This window comes from Zea mays, chromosome 10 (genome assembly GCF_902167145.1).
Source record: "Zea mays cultivar B73 chromosome 10, Zm-B73-REFERENCE-NAM-5.0, whole genome shotgun sequence".
Lineage (NCBI taxonomy): Eukaryota > Viridiplantae > Streptophyta > Magnoliopsida > Poales > Poaceae > Zea > Zea mays.
Window position 1 is genome coordinate 146,640,485 of NC_050105.1, and position 17,914 is coordinate 146,658,398.

General features: G+C 43.1%; 1 protein-coding gene across 1 annotated transcript in view; it reads right to left on the reverse strand.

Moving 5' to 3' along the window:
* LOC109943208 (uncharacterized) overlaps positions 1-17,049 on the reverse strand; it is a 42,451-nt gene extending 25,402 nt beyond the window's left edge. The window contains exon 1 of the mRNA XM_020546152.1: positions 16,808-17,049. Within this exon, the coding sequence (XP_020401741.1) occupies positions 16,808-17,049 (242 nt within the window). The remainder of the gene's footprint in view (positions 1-16,807) is intronic.
* Positions 17,050-17,914: the final 865 nt, after the last annotated feature.

Sequence of the window (17,914 nt, forward strand, 5' to 3'; positions counted from 1 at the left end):
ATATGTGCCTTGAGAGGAATACATATTTTGGCCTTAAATGTCAAGTGCACATAATTAGGTTAATGAGAACAAGTCTATATCATAGAGAAAGTGAAGTGCATTGTGTCATAGTATATGTGTGATGCTCAAGACAGTTTATGCACTTATGAAAGCATGTTGCAAACATTTTAAGCATTTTCCTTTAAAGATTTCAAAGAGACTTAAGGACCATCCACCTTTGGAACAAAGGTAGCTTATCCTCGTTACAAGGTTAAGCTTTAAGCTCTTTGACAATAGAACCACTTCATCTAGTTTTAGCAAAGATGCAATAATGCATGAGTGAAATTTTAAGAGGTTAAACTAGGTATGAAGCAGGGATAAATGCAAAGGACATGCTTTCTCTTCCTTTTATACAAGATATGCAAAGAGTGTATATAAGAGGAAGATTTTAGGTACATATGTAAATGATAGGAATAAGTTTTACCCGTTTTGTACCTTTACTTGTAGACGCTCTCTTCATTGTGCTTTTGTCCTTAGTCTTGTTTGCTTAAGACCTATGCTCAATGACAATGTGTGAAAATATTTTGCACAAGAGAGAGTTCTTACAACTAGTGATCCTTTTCTAAGTCATGGTTAACATATATTAAGTGGATCACAAATTGTATAAATGAATCATGAATTCTCCTTTTAACTTAGTGCATATCAAGAGAGGTATCGATTGGAAAGAATATGAGGCACTAAGTGTCATTTGATGTTATTCTATGATCAGACAAACAATGGATGCGATCAAGAGAGTAACATATTGGAATAGGAATTTAAGCTTAAAATAGGAGAATCCAATAAGCATGCTACTTTAGTAATGAGAGCAACAATCCTTGATAAAAGCAACATTATTTTAACAAGATGGATTGATGTGTAGTAGCTTACTTCATGAGAAACACTATTCTCATGCAAGAGACTATATGAAATTACTAAGATAAAGCAATAGTCTCAACATAATCAAAATATAAGAATGAACTCCCCCTAAAGATATGCATCAAGAAATTGAGAGAATTGATTTTGATGCATTCACCTTTAAAGACACAAAGGGAGACCCATTACACACCTTGATCGAGGCTTATAAAATTTGCAATAATCAACTTAAGCCTAGTAATTCCATAATGAAAAGGATTTTGAATGCTTACAACCACACCATCGATTGTTGTGAAGACCTTATTGTCCAAGTAGGTGTTATTGTCCTTGATGTTCTTCCTTTTTCATTTGAGTGTCCTCCCTTTGTAGTAGTCTCTTTTTCCTTCCAAGCTCATTGAAGATACTCAAGAGAGATGTTAATAGCGCAAGGGAGTATATGATGAATGATGGTTTCTTTTAGAAAATAAATATGAACAATTCATCATCCATAAGTCACACAGACAAGAAGTAAAATCCTTAACATTTGAGCTTATTACTAAAAAGGAATATGCACTATTTAACTATTTGATCAAACATAGGATTTTGATTCTTCATATTGAATTTTATTAATTATTACTTAAAAGCAAGTCAATATGAGAACATTTATAGCAAAGGTATGAAATAGATTCTAATGGATAAGTGCATTTATGAGAATGAGATTGAATGCACATCAAGACAAATTTAGTACTCCAAAGAATCTATTCTTCAAGAATGATAATTTAGGGAGAATAACCATTGAAGGGAACTATATTAAAGAGATGAGTTCCCATACCTTTGCTTTTACCTTTCTTCCTTTTTGGTGAAGAGTACCCTTTGAGGCTTGTGGCTTTAACCTTGCACTTACTCTCTTGTAGATTTTCATAAGTAGACTCAAGAGAAATGTTAAAAGCAGCACAAGCACTAGTTTCCCTTTTTGTAATCATTTTGATAAGGAATGAAAAGTGGATTACTAAAGCATGGAAACTTTATAATATGAACTAGATTATTCCAATAAGTATGCTAAGTTTTAACTCATAAAACAAGCATGGTTAAATTCTTGATACTATGGGAATAAATCTAATCCATAACATGGAGAGCGATAAATGAAGAAGAATCATATCCAATAAAACATACAACATAAATTATTGGATTGATTTTTCTTGACATGATAAATTACGCATCCCCAAAGAGAAATTTATTCCTATACGTGAGACTACTTAAATTACTTAGATAAAAACATTAGTCTCACTTTTCTAGCTATAGAGAGAGTTTTCCTTTTATAAGTGTCCTAAGTATTTGAATTCCTTACATGACACTTTATTCTTTTATGAAATATCTCTCTATATCTAGAACAAGGCAATAATAGAATAATTAGTGTAAACCTTGCCATGGGAAATAGCAACAATTTTAAAGCATGTAGATTGTCATAATATAGAAATGAAGAATATGCAATCTACCATATGAGAGGAATTTCTTCAAAGAATGGTGACATAAATTTAAAAACATCTTAAGTGCTTCCTTTTTCTATGTGACTACACAAGACACATAAGAAATGATAATTTAAGATACTTGCACTTTAAAAGCATAAGTGTTACCATCCTTTGACAGTCCTCCATGTTGTAGGCCTTGATTTTCCGCACATGATGATTCTTCAATTCCTACAACATCAATATCTTCCCCGAGATGATATGGGTTTTGGATACAATAAATTGAAGTAACCTTGGGTCAATCTTGAATATGTAGATCATTTGAAGATTGATAGCTTGAGTTGATAAGAATTGAATTAACTCCCTCAAGCGCCCCAAGGCTTCATACCATCTCCTTCTCCTACAAAGCTTGTCAAGCATATTTTGGTACCCATCGCTTGATGGGTCCGTTAAGGTTAGTAAACAAAGGTCTAGGAACCCAAATGTCCTTTGTGCTAGCGCTTGGTAAACTCGTTACCTTTCTAGCACAAGTTACAATCTTGGGTTGCCTAGTTATATATGAATCAAATGACAAGTTAGGAGTGGGATTTTTACCAATGGGACAATCTTTGCATTGATGTCCCTTCTTTCGGCATGTGTAGCATAGGCGTTTTCCAAGTTTTGAAGATTTCTTCTTTCCTTGTTTGTTGCTTGCTACATGGTTAGTAAAAACTTTCTTTTCCAACATCATGCCTTTTTGTTTTAAATAGGGACAAGATTTAACTAAGTGTCCCTTCTTTGAGCATTTAAAACAAAGTCTATCATCCTTGTTAATAATCAAGCCATTTTTAATGTAGGGACATAACCTAATCAAGTGTCCCTCTTCAAAGCATTCACTACACTTCTTATTTTTCTTAGTGTGAAGTGTGGCTTGATTATTACCTTGGATGTTATCTTTCGTGGAGGCGAGGTTGAGGCTTTTGGAGGAGGTATTGAATTTCATCTTTTGTTTCTTCCTCTTGGCAATCCTCAAGTCCTTGACATTTTCTTCAAGGGATGTAGTGCATGCCACGGTTGTTCCCGTCTCAAGCTTCTTCACCATGTGGTCACGGTTATCTTGAGAAGGTTGAGCAATACACTTCCCTTTAAGTTGTGTCAAGCTCATCTTTAGCCTCTCATTTTCTTCTTTGAGCTTTTGATATGTATCATCATTTGTTTCTGCAAGTTCTAGCTCAAAAGAAGATTTGCTTGTCGACGGACAACAAGCATTAGCACATGGTAATATAGTATCAATATGAACACATGTGCAAGAGTGAGGTTGTTGGAATTTTAAGTTTTCTATCACAACCTCATGAGCAATGTTTAATATGATATGATCATCCATAAGATTTTCATGAGAGCATAGGAGCATATCATATTTTCCTAGAAAAGCTAGATTTTCAACTTTTAGCTTTTCTACTTGGTCCTTAAGCAAGGTATTCCTATTTACTAATTGAGCGATACAATGTAAAGCGTTATCTTGCTCAATTGAAATAGTTTCATACCTTTGAACCAAATCAACATGAGAGCACTTTAGCTCCTCATGTTCTTTAGTCAACTCGTCAAAGTGTAGCATTTTCATGGAGAGAATATCTTCTAGCCTTTGACGAGCTTTGCTTTGCTCTCTCTCTCTCTTTCTAGAAGTTTGAGCATGACCGCCTTATCTTCTTGGCTTAGGCGAGCGTAGAGTTGTATAAAGCTCCTTTCTTCCTCCTCATCCTCATTTGTGCTTCCGCTATCATTTTCATTAGCCACACAACACATGTGGGAATCAAAATGGAAAGACAAACCTTTTGGAGAGGTGGATTCATCGTTTGGTCTCCATCGTTCATTTTCCTCTTCCTCCTTGCAAGAGTTAGTATCACAAGTACCAAAGGAAGTAGAAGCACAAAATGGACTATCATAATAGGACTCATCAAATTTGCTTCTAATTCTAGTCCAAATATCATGCGCATCATGGATTGATTCGTCATAATTTGATATGAAGGCACGATAATCTTCTTTACTAAGAGAATTAGTCAAGATGTCAAAAGCTAGATAGTTTAATTGATAACATCTTTGATCCTCCTCGGAAACAATTTCTTTATTATAACTAGAAGTGAAGATACTCTTGTCTATAATTTGTTCTAATCGAGGATCTATGGTTCTAAAAGCTTTTAGCACACTAGTAGACCATGAATCATAGTTAGAACAATCATCAAGTAAAATCTCAAGAGTTACCTCCTTCCGAGTTGTGTTCTCCTGGGTCTTCTTGTTCTTTTGGGATCTTCTCCGAGCCATCACTTCGAGTTGTTAGACTCAAGATGAAGTGCCTAGCTCTGATACCAATTGAAAGTCGCCTAGAGGGGGGTGAATAGGCGAAGCCTGTAGATTAAAACTTTATCCCAAACTAGATCCTTTGATTAGTGGTTAGAACAAGAAATATGATTATCGGAGTATAAGAACTAAGTCCTTTGCTTGTAACCAAAGTTGCTATGAAATAATGCGGAATTGATAAACAATACAACTACTAGATATATGGATAGTAAAGCAAGAAGGCTTAGATGAGAAGAGCAATAAGTAAAGTTCTTTCTTGCGAAGGGTTGCTCCACCAAATGAGAATTAAACTTGAAGCAACACCAAAAGATGTTAGCGGAGAATGGCGCAAGAAAACTTAGAGAAGGGAAAGCAAACAAATCACAAGCAAGAAACACAATGAACACGGGTGATTTGTTTTACCGAGGTTCGGCCCTCGAAGGCCTAGTCCCCGTTGAGGAGTCCACTCAAGGACGGGTCTTTTTCAACCCTTTCCCTCTCTCCACCGATCACACAAGGATCGGTGAGCTCTTCTTCTTCTCAAGGATCACTCTTGATCCCGCAAGGACTACCACACTCTTTGGTGTCTCTTGCTAGCTTTTACAAGCCTCCAACACTTTGGAGGAAGTTTGAATGGGAGTCAAAACTCCACGCACAAATGAACACAAGGATGAAGCACACTCTATCTCTCAATGTATCTCACAAGGCACTAGGGCTAAACTCAATTGAGTAGCTCTCAATTGCTCGCTCTCTCTTTTGTGGCACTTGTGTTGGTTGTAGTGGGCTAGATCTTGTGTATAGGATGTATCAATGAATATATGTGGTTGGGAGGGCTTGAGTATGTCAACTAGATGACTTGGAATGTTGCTTGGACTCCCACACCTTGAAGTGACCGGTTGGGGTGGTATTTATAGCCACCATCCAATTTTGTAGCCGTTGGAGAAGCTGCTGGCGATGGGCGCACCGGACAGTCCGGTGCACACCGGACATGTCCGGTGCGCCAGCCACGTCATCCTATCCGTTGAGATTGGAGCTGGTCGACCGTTGGAGGCTTTGTCCTCATGTGGCACCGGACAGTCCGGTGCAGCACCGGACAGTCCGGTGCCCCTCCGACTTCTGCTCTGACACTCTGAATTCAACTGTACACTTTGCAGAGTCGACCGTTGCGCACAGATGACCGTTGCTCCGCTGGCACACCGGACAGTCCGGTGTACACCGGACAGTCCGGTGAATTTTAGCGGAGCGACCTCCCACTTTCCCGAAGCAGGCCAGTTCAGAGCCGCTTCACTCTGGAGCACCGGACACTGTCCGGTGGTGCACCGGACAGTCCGGTGAATTATAGTGGGCTGCGCCTGAGAAACCCGAAGGTGAAGAGTTTGAAGGCAATCCTCCCTGGTGCACCGGACACGGTCCGGTGGTGCACCGGACACTGTCCGGTGGCACACCGGACAGTCCGGTGCGCCATACCAGAGAGCACTTCGGTTTCTCTTTGCTCCTTTCTTTTGAACCTTGTCTTGTTCTTTTTATTGGTTTTGAGTTGAATCTTTGGCACCTGTAGAACATGTAATCTAGAGCAAACTAATTAGTCCAATTGTTTGTGTTGGACATTCAACCACCAAAATCATTTAGGAAAAGGTTTAAAGCCTATTTCCCTTTCACTCATCCTCTTTTGCTTGTCCTTACTCCGATGCGGCTTGTGGGAAGAAGATTTTTCCTTCTTCTCTTTGTGGTGAGAAGCAGATTTCTTCTCCTTCCCTTTGTTGGAGGAGATCTTCTTCTTCTCCTTCCTCTTGGTGCGGGACTCTTCCGTTGAAGTGCTCCCTTGGCTTGTAGTGGGCTTTTCGCCGGTCTCCATCTCCTTCTTGGCGTGATCTCCCGACATTACTTCGAGCGGTTAGGCTCTAATGAAGCACCGGGCTCTGATACCAATTGAAAGTCGCCTAGAGGGGGGTGAATAGGGCGAAACTGAAATTTACAAATATAAACACAACTACAAGCCGGGTTAGCGTTAGTAATAAAGAAACGAGTCCGCGAGAGAGGGCGCAAAACAAATCCCAAGCGAATAAGCAAGTGAGACACGGAGATTTGTTTTACCGAGGTTCGGTTCTTGTAAACCTACTCCCCGTTGAGGAGGCCACAAAGGCCGGGTCTCTTTCAACCCTTCCCTCTCTCAAACGATCCACGGATCGAGTGAGCTTTCTCTTCTCAATCACTTGGAACACAAAGTTCCCACAAGGACCACCACAAGATTGGTGTCTCTTGCCTTGATTACAAGTGAGTTTGATTGCAAAGAATTGATCAAGAAAGAAGAAAGCAATCCAAGCGCAAGAGCTCGAAAGAACACAAGCAAATCTCTCTCTCTAATCACTATGGCGTCGTGTGGAATTTTGGAGAGGATTCGATCTCTTTGGTGTGTCTAGAATTGAATGCTAGAGCTCTTGTAGTAGTTGGGAAGTGGAAAACTTGGATGCAATGAATGGTGGGGTGGTTGGGGTATTTATAGCCCCAACCACCAAAAGTGGCCGTTGGGAGGCTCTCTGTTCGATGGCGCACCGGACAGTCCGGTGAACACCGGACAGTCCGGTGCCCCCTGCCACGTCATCACTGCCGTTGGATTCTAGCCGTTGGAGCTTCTGACTTGTGGGCCCGCCTGGGTGTCCGGTGCACACCGGACAGGTACTGTTTGCTGTCCGGTGTGCCAGTATGGGCGCGCCTGACTTCTGCGCGCGCTGCGCGCGCATTTAATGCGCCGCAGGTAGCCGTTGGCGCGGAGGTAGCCGTTGCTCCGGAGTTGCACCGGACAGTCCGGTGCACACCGGACAGTCCGGTGAATTATAGCGGTGTCACACCCGGGTTTTAGGGATCCAAAGCCCGGGCGCGAACATAAACACCAGGTGTGCTGGGACCAAGTCTCACACATATGATGCATAGTGGCACAGGATCGAATGTCACATCTTTACTATATAACAGGAGTTCTATACAAAATAATTAAATAATTACATCATATGAGGAAACGATCCAGCAACCCAAAGTTGACTGGGAGACGACGGCCTAGACCACTCACGAACTCATCACAGCATCCTCCACGCGCCTCATCCTTTGGTACCTGCTCTTGACCTGTGGGGGGTGTGAGACAGCAAGAGTGAGCTCACATACGTTCATCGCTCAACAAGTTGTGGGGAATAATGTGAATGAACTCGCCAAAGGTGGGAGTTCATGTGAAGTGTAAGGCTTGCCAAAGAGGATGGTTAGAGCTGTGCATTGCTTTTAAAGTTGGTCAAAATTTTATTAGCAGTTACTAAGTATAAGTAAATACCAACCCAATTAAATAGTAGAACAGAAGTAACAACATCACCTGCGATGCAATGCATATGACAAATTGAATTTGAGTTCCATAAATTAATCATGTGAGGGTCCGAGCTGCTCATGACCGTGAGCACGGCTAGTATACCAGTTTTACACTCTGCAGAGGTGGCGCATCTTTACCCACAAGTCATGTTACCCATCTGCCAAGGGATCGCGACTTCCCATACACCTCTACCGAGGAGGTGAGGCAGGGTAACACTACGAGGCCTTTACAAAGTTCCACTAGCTTCAGAAAACCCGCTACAGTTTATAGGAAGCTCCAATGCAGGAATCCCTTGCAGGACCGCCATCGCAGCAAAATCCTCCCGAGGGCCTCCCTACACTGACCACTCCCCTACTGCCCTTGCCCCTTTCGGGTAAGGTAGTCTTCCACTAGCTTTCCTAATTAATCAGCCAAGGGCGTCCCATTAAACCCTTGTGGTAGCACTGTTTTCCAGGGTGGTCGCTCCATGTTCCAATTAACATAATGATCTTATCATGAACAGTAATAATAAACAGATAATAAAAGTGTGATCATGAATAGTGTATCTTCATACCCAAAACCACATAAAGCACTAGCAAGTACTACCCAAAAAGTTCAGTGGTAAACAAGGTATAAAGATAATCAAACTAGGGTAACCTATTGGGTCCCATCAAAATTAACCTATGCAGATCATTATGATTAATTAGAACATGAGTGGGTAAAAAGAAGTGATCAAGGGCACAACTTGCCTGGGACTTGAGTTTCCAGGTACCAACTTGCTCTTCAGATGACACATGTCCTCACGCTAGTCGTAGCAATACAAACAAACATGGTATAGGCAAGATTAACATCACACCAATCATAAGAATAAATTGCGTAATAATAATCTACGCGTCGCTACGAGATCGTGGGATCGAGAACTACTAAGATCGGAGTCATGGTTGAGGAGTTATGATTTCTCGAAGGTTTTATGTATTTAATAAAAGATTAAGTACTAGATAAATTTTAATGAGACTTTCATGTCAAAACAAAGGCACTAATGGTTATACAATAATATTACAAAAATTTAGAAACTGGAATGGACCAATTTGGAGTTCATATGCATTTGCTATGAATTATACAAATTCTATGAATTGTTTTCACATTAAAAACTCATTTTCTATATCTTTTTCCTGATTTCCCAAGTTCCTGGACTACGCCTCAAATACCAGAAAGAGCAGGGTTCCCGGCGCAAGAAACCAGAGACCCAGCGCACAGTGGAGTGCGATGGCGGGTTGATTCTGCGAAAACTTGGGGTCTCTTTAGAAAAATGTACCCGCGAAGGGGTATCGCGGCATGTGAGCCGCACGATCTAAATCGGACGCGCGGGATTAGATGGAGTTCCATATGAACCGGTATTAAACTACGGCCGTCCGATTAAAGATCGATGGTCAGGGTTTTATGAAGTGAGATCTAATAGGGGTCGAACAGATCGCATCCAACGGCCCTGCCTACGTTTCCCATCCTAACCAATTGTGGTCGTTGATTATGGATCAAACGGCCACGCCCTTCTCTTCCCCACGCTTCAGAACAGCGGCGCGACAGCTCCTCCAATCCAAGCCAAGCGCGGCGGCGCCGGTGACGCATACGGAGGTGACCTCACCGGCGATAAATGAATTCCACCGTCTTCCTCTATCCTCTGTCCTCTATCCACCACGACAGTGAGGCCCCGCTCGCGGCGGCGATCAACGCCGGCCGACCACCACTATCCAAATTCCGCCCCGAAATCTCGATCCGATAGGTGCAAACCGTAATAGAGGTAAATGCGGAACTAATTACAGTTATCTCACCGAGTATTGGAGGGTGGCCACTCCCGGACGCGGCGATGGGCGGCTTCCCGTGGCGGTGGGACCTCCGGCGAGGAATCCGTGCCGCTACGTCGTTCGATCCCTCCCGAATTCAAGGTGAAGCTCCCGAGCCGGTCTTGGAGCCCTCACTGTTAGCGTCTGCGCGTGTCAACACGGTCGCCTAGGGAACTTCGCACGAACAGATAAGGGAAGGGGACGATGTTCTACCGGCGGGTGGACTCCCAGATCGCCTCGCGGCCAAGGGGTCTGACAACCGAGGGAGCGGGAGATGGGATTACCAAGGGGAAGGCGAGAAGAACTCAAGGGCTCCAGCTTTTAACCACAAGCGCGGAGGAGGTCGACCCGATTCCCCCGGAAGCACATCGCGAGGTCGTTGAGCTCGCGCCACGGAGTCCGCGGGCGCTTCCGCCATGGACGGGCAAGGTGGTTGGATTCGCGGCTGACAACTCGGGTCCACGCGCCAGCGGGTCATCCACAGCGGCAGTACACGCGACTGGATAATGGTGGGTGACAGAGCGGGCCCGCCTGTAAGCCGAAATGGGAAGAGCGAGCGCACCACCGTGATTCCCTGAGAAGTGGGGCCGCCCCGTCATTGAAAGGAGGGCTGGGCCGTGCGGGTAAGCTTTTTCTGGTGGGCTGAAATGAACGTCTGCGGCCCATGTAAGGTTTTATCCTTTTCTCTTTTATTTCCTATTTTCTTTTTTTTTCATTCATAATTATTTTGAACCCAAATTTGAATTTTGAATATGAGTTTCAGCTTTGGGTTAATTATACAAATTCAAAATCTAGTCTTTGAATAATATATTTTTAATTACTTATTTTATCCACACAATACTTTATTTTCTTTTCCCTTCTAAATTCTAGAATTTCTTTCAAGGTTTAAATTCCCATTTGGGTATCAATGTAATTCTTCTCTCATTATTTTATGTTGTCACAGAATGCACACACAAAATAAAATCCCAGCATGATGCAAGTTTTAATGGCATATATCTATTTATTTTTAATTAATTATTTGTTTCTAGATATGGTGTTCACATGAAATGATAAACATGAGTATCACATATAGATATCGAGCCATATACTTTCTCATTTTAAACTCTGCTTACAAAGTGGGTGTTACAAATCCTACCCCCCTTAAAAATAATCTCGTCCCCGAGATTTGTGAAAAAAAAAAGACAAAGGATTGGCCAGCTATTAGTTTATATTTGGTTCAAAAATTTAGAGACTCATTTTTTAGTCAATAATGGGTGATTAGGAGAGCATTTGTATCCAGCTACTTATTATTTGGAATAAGAGATGGATAGGTTAGGGCAAGAATAGTCTGGGGTAAGAGTTTACAGTGAGAAAGGATTCCTTGTTGGGTGGTAATGCATGTGAAGGTCGAGTTTGAATTCTCCCCTTTCTTGACGAGGTTGATCTTGTCCTTTTTCCAATCCTGCTCTTTGGTGTCTCCATCCGGGTTTGGGACAAGAGGCTAACATAGATTTGTTATGTAGGTCAAGTTGTTGGGTATGACTGAGTTGATCTAGGTCACTAGTTTAAGTTTAAGTGGATTTGAAGTATGGCTTGATCCTTTGTACCGGCATTAAGTAACTTACTCTAGATTAAATCATAATAGATTAGATAGAATCTAGATTAGATTGGTATGACTAGTTTAGATGGTTAAGATCTAATTAATTTATTTTGGATTAAGTCATGGTTGTTACACTAGCGTGGGATAAATATGCTTATTGGGGTAAGATGAATCCATAAGGATAAGGTAGAATCTTTTGAGGTCAGATAAGATAAATCTTTTCAAGATAAGATGAGAATCTATTTTCTTTTAGGATAAGATGGATCTATGAGTGTGGGATAGACTTTTTCAAGATAAGATGGATTTTGCTAGGCTAGATTCCTAGTTTATTTGGATATTTTTATAACGATTTTTTTATATGTATATGCAGATGTGATTGTGGACATTACTCCACAACTAATCACACTCAATCAAAGATCCAAATCAAACAAGTATCATAAGAACAAACATTCAAGCATACAAATACCTATAAAAATAGTTTTGTTTTTGTTCCTAAGAGTAGGTCTCCTATTCCTAAAGTCACTTTAGGCACAGGATTTCAAAGTGTGAAATCCACATTTGTCTTTAGAATGAAAAGGTAAGAATAATCAGAGTAAAGCGGAAATAGATGAGAAAAGATTAAGAAAAGTTTAGAAAAGAATCAGAGTAGCAAAGGTAAGTAAATATTGGTTGTCCAGTTCTATCTAGGTTTCGTCCTACAGTCAACATTGCCTCTGATACCACTTCTGTCACACCCGGGTTTTAGGGATCCAAAGCCCGGGCGCGAACATAAACACCAGGTGTGCTGGGACCAAGTCTCACACATATGATGCATAGTGGCACAGGATCGAATGTCACATCTTTACTATATAACAGGAGTTCTATACAAAATAATTAAATAATTACATCATATGAGGAAACGATCCAGCAACCCAAAGTTGACTGGGAGACGACGGCCTAGACCACTCACGAACTCATCACAGCATCCTCCACGCGCCTCATCCTTTGGTACCTGCTCTTGACCTGTGGGGGGTGTGAGACAGCAAGAGTGAGCTCACATACGTTCATCGCTCAACAAGTTGTGGGGAATAATGTGAATGAACTCGCCAAAGGTGGGAGTTCATGTGAAGTGTAAGGCTTGCCAAAGAGGATGGTTAGAGCTGTGCATTGCTTTTAAAGTTGGTCAAAATTTTATTAGCAGTTACTAAGTATAAGTAAATACCAACCCAATTAAATAGTAGAACAGAAGTAACAACATCACCTGCGATGCAATGCATATGACAAATTGAATTTGAGTTCCATAAATTAATCATGTGAGGGTCCGAGCTGCTCATGACCGTGAGCACGGCTAGTATACCAGTTTTACACTCTGCAGAGGTGGCGCATCTTTACCCACAAGTCATGTTACCCATCTGCCAAGGGATCGCGACTTCCCATACACCTCTACCGAGGAGGTGAGGCAGGGTAACACTACGAGGCCTTTACAAAGTTCCACTAGCTTCAGAAAACCCGCTACAGTTTATAGGAAGCTCCAATGCAGGAATCCCTTGCAGGACCGCCATCGCAGCAAAATCCTCCCGAGGGCCTCCCTACACTGACCACTCCCCTACTGCCCTTGCCCCTTTCGGGTAAGGTAGTCTTCCACTAGCTTTCCTAATTAATCAGCCAAGGGCGTCCCATTAAACCCTTGTGGTAGCACTGTTTTCCCGGGTGGTCGCTCCATGTTCCAATTAACATAATGATCTTATCATGAACAGTAATAATAAACAGATAATAAAAGTGTGATCATGAATAGTGTATCTTCATACCCAAAACCACATAAAGCACTAGCAAGTACTACCCAAAAAGTTCAGTGGTAAACAAGGTATAAAGATAATCAAACTAGGGTAACCTATTGGGTCCCATCAAAATTAACCTATGCAGATCATTATGATTAATTAGAACATGAGTGGGTAAAAAGAAGTGATCAAGGGCACAACTTGCCTGGGACTTGAGTTTCCAGGTACCAACTTGCTCTTCAGATGACACATGTCCTCACGCTAGTCGTAGCAATACAAACAAACATGGTATAGGCAAGATTAACATCACACCAATCATAAGAATAAATTGCGTCATAATAATCTACGCGTCGCTACGAGATCGTGGGATCGAGAACTACTAAGATCGGAGTCATGGTTGAGGAGTTATGATTTCTCGAAGGTTTTATGTATTTAATAAAAGATTAAGTACTAGATAAATTTTAATGAGACTTTCATGTCAAAACAAAGGCACTAATGGTTAGACAATAATATTACAAAAATTTAGAAACTGGAATGGACCAATTTGGAGTTCATATGCATTTGCTATGAATTATACAAATTCTATGAATTGTTTTCACATTAAAAACTCATTTTCTATATCTTTTTCCTGATTTCCCAAGTTCCTGGACTACGCCTCAAATACCAGAAAGAGCAGGGTTCCCGGCGCAAGAAACCAGAGACCCAGCGCACAGTGGAGTGCGATGGCGGGTTGATTCTGCGAAAACTTGGGGTCTCTTTAGAAAAATGTACCCGCGAAGGGGTATCGCGGCATGTGAGCCGCACGATCTAAATCGGACGCGCGGGATTAGATGGAGTTCCATATGAACCGGTATTAAACTACGGCCGTCCGATTAAAGATCGATGGTCAGGGTTTTATGAAGTGAGATCTAATAGGGGTCGAACAGATCGCATCCAACGGCCCTGCCTACGTTTCCCATCCTAACCAATTGTGGTCGTTGATTATGGATCAAACGGCCACGCCCTTCTCTTCCCCACGCTTCAGAACAGCGGCGCGACAGCTCCTCCAATCCAAGCCAAGCGCGGCGGCGCCGGTGACGCATACGGAGGTGACCTCACCGGCGATAAATGAATTCCACCGTCTTCCTCTATCCTCTGTCCTCTATCCACCACGACAGTGAGGCCCCGCTCGCGGCGGCGATCAACGCCGGCCGACCACCACTATCCAAATTCCGCCCCGAAATCTCGATCCGATAGGTGCAAACCGTAATAGAGGTAAATGCGGAACTAATTACAGTTATCTCACCGAGTATTGGAGGGTGGCCACTCCCGGACGCGGCGATGGGCGGCTTCCCGTGGCGGTGGGACCTCCGGCGAGGAATCCGTGCCGCTACGTCGTTCGATCCCTCCCGAATTCAAGGTGAAGCTCCCGAGCCGGTCTTGGAGCCCTCACTGTTAGCGTCTGCGCGTGTCAACACGGTCGCCTAGGGAACTTCGCACGAACAGATAAGGGAAGGGGACGATGTTCTACCGGCGGGTGGACTCCCAGATCGCCTCGCGGCCAAGGGGTCTGACAACCGAGGGAGCGGGAGATGGGATTACCAAGGGGAAGGCGAGAAGAACTCAAGGGCTCCAGCTTTTAACCACAAGCGCGGAGGAGGTCGACCCGATTCCCCCGGAAGCACATCGCGAGGTCGTTGAGCTCGCGCCACGGAGTCCGCGGGCGCTTCCGCCATGGACGGGCAAGGTGGTTGGATTCGCGGCTGACAACTCGGGTCCACGCGCCAGCGGGTCATCCACAGCGGCAGTACACGCGACTGGATAATGGTGGGTGACAGAGCGGGCCCGCCTGTAAGCCGAAATGGGAAGAGCGAGCGCACCACCGTGATTCCCTGAGAAGTGGGGCCGCCCCGTCATTGAAAGGAGGGCTGGGCCGTGCGGGTAAGCTTTTTCTGGTGGGCTGAAATGAACGTCTGCGGCCCATGTAAGGTTTTATCCTTTTCTCTTTTATTTCCTATTTTCTTTTTTTTTTCATTCATAATTATTTTGAACCCAAATTTGAATTTTGAATATGAGTTTCAGCTTTGGGTTAATTATACAAATTCAAAATCTAGTCTTTGAATAATATATTTTTAATTACTTATTTTATCCACACAATACTTTATTTTCTTTTCCCTTCTAAATTCTAGAATTTCTTTCAAGGTTTAAATTCCCATTTGGGTATCAATGTAATTCTTCTCTCATTATTTTATGTTGTCACAGAATGCACACACAAAATAAAATCCCAGCATGATGCAAGTTTTAATGGCATATATCTATTTATTTTTAATTAATTATTTGTTTCTAGATATGGTGTTCACATGAAATGATAAACATGAGTATCACATATAGATATCGAGCCATATACTTTCTCATTTTAAACTCTGCTTACAAAGTGGGTGTTACAAGCGGACTAGCCGTTGGAGTTTCCCGAAGCTGGCGAGTTCCTGAGGCCGACCTCCCTTGGCGCACCGGACACTGTCCGGTGTACACCGGACAGTCCGGTGAATTATAGCGGAGTCGCCTCTGGAAATTCCCGAAGGTGGCGAGTTCGAGTTGGAGTCCTCTGGTGCACCGGACACTGTCCGGTGGTGCACCAGACACTGTCCGGTGTACACCAGACAGTCCGGTGCTCCCAGACCAGAGGGCCTTCGGTTCCCACTTTGCTCCTTTGTTGAATCCAAAAACTTGATCATTTTATTGGCTGAGTGTGAACCTTTTATACCTGTATAATCTATACACTTGGGCAAACTAGTTAGTCCAAAGATTTGTGTTGGGTAATTCAACCACCAAAATTGTATAGGAACTATGTGTAAGCCTAATTCCCTTTCACTTATTCCATGGGAAGTGAAAACCGAAATCTCTCTCAAGATCTTCAGCCGAGACTAGTCCCTCAATCACTTTAACCAGACCGATAAAAACCCTTTTTGGTTTTTTGGTCAATGGTTTAGCGAAGTGAGACAAATAAAACCCTAGTCCATCAGCAGCCAAACCAACAATGGGCATGGTGGGTTTGTTTTGCTTAGGAAGAACACAGCGAGAAGTGACATGTGTCTCCTTGCGACAAATATCACACCACAAAGCGTTAAAACAATTTCTGGCATGATGTCCTTCAACACCACATTTCTGACAGAACGCAGGGCGAACGAGATCAAGATCTTTCTTCAAAGGAACAGGAGAGACAGAAGGGTTACCTGGTTGAGTTCCCTCAACAGGATGAGGGGACAACACACCCTCCTGCTGCTCAGATTTGCCGATATTAGGCTTCAGCTTCCAGCTAAGGTTTCTTGATCTGTTCCAAGGATGAGTACCTTGCGGCTTCTCCATCGGACCCCAACGATCCCACTGGGAGTTCTGGGGGTTCTTTCCTTTCGGATCCATAGCAGATATTTTCGAAGGGCTTCGAAGAACGCCAGAACCCAGACGCGGCCACTCCTCCTCAACCACCGGCGGACGAAAGGGCGAAACGCACCAGCCCCCGCCAAAACTAGACCTCACCGAAGACGGGAGAGACCAGAGGTGCGAGAGGAAGGCGGCGCAGTGAGGAAAAGAATACGCACCAACAAAATCCAGAGGAAACCCTAACGAGGGAGAGGGGTTTACGGGCGGAGAAGACAGCGAACGAAGCGACTCACGCGAGAGGGGGAGCAGACGAGAAGAGACCGGCGACACCCCCAGACTCCATCCGATCCAAGGTGAACGCGCATTCAGGGGCCGCTCCGCCGAATGAGTCGGGATACTGTATCCCTGGGCCAGGGAACGGCGCGAAGAAAACGGCCCAACAGCAGGAGACCGAGCCACACAACGCCGCGAACCAAGTAGTGGAGAGAGAAGGGCGCTGGAGGAAGAAGAAGCGGCCCAGGGGACCGAGCGCCATTTTTTCTTTTTTCCTTTGCGACTCATCCCCGTCTTGCCGCCGGTACCGTACGTACGTGGTGGGTTCAGACTGCCTCCATGATTTTCAGCACAAATTGAGATGTCCAATTCTATGAGATGACAAACACTTGGATGGTTGGTGATGCTATATCACAGGAAGGAAAGATACAACATCAGGGCATCACGAACATTATGATCAACATGACCTTAACATGGGCCCCATATAGTCAAAAGCAAACGCTGTTGCGTTTAAGGCCGGCACCAGTCTTTAGATGGGCCCCGCTCCAATACAAAAAAATGTCAATCTTATCTTCCTCGCTACGCTGCACTGATGTATGTATGTATATCTAATATTAAAGATCCAAATACATACCCGCGTTTATACAAGCTAGAGCAATTCGCATGTAGCGATGATTCAGAGTCTTACTATCTCCAGCAGACTCTATATTATACTTCATATCTTACTTTTTGTTTTAAACTTCACTCTACAAACAGTTCAATCTATAGTATAATTGTAGAAAACAGTATTTTGCACGACTGTTTACACGGCCTGTCGAAGATATGATGGACTTATTCCTATATGTATTGGAGTTCCGTTTCAACTTTCAAGCACGTGCGCAGTCTTATTCCTATATTTATGCATTGGAGTTTTGTTGCAAGCAAATGCACGTCTGCTAGCCACAATAAAAATAAGCTGGCACCTAAAACTACGAACACTCCTCACAAAACAAAAGAAGAACTCATCAGCTGTTTATATCATCGAGTGAATTATTATTATTAAGCTGCATTAGAAGAGAAACCAGTTACCCCAAAGTCTGACAAAACTGATGAATGAAAATGCGTGCAAGCACCTACTAGTCAAAAGC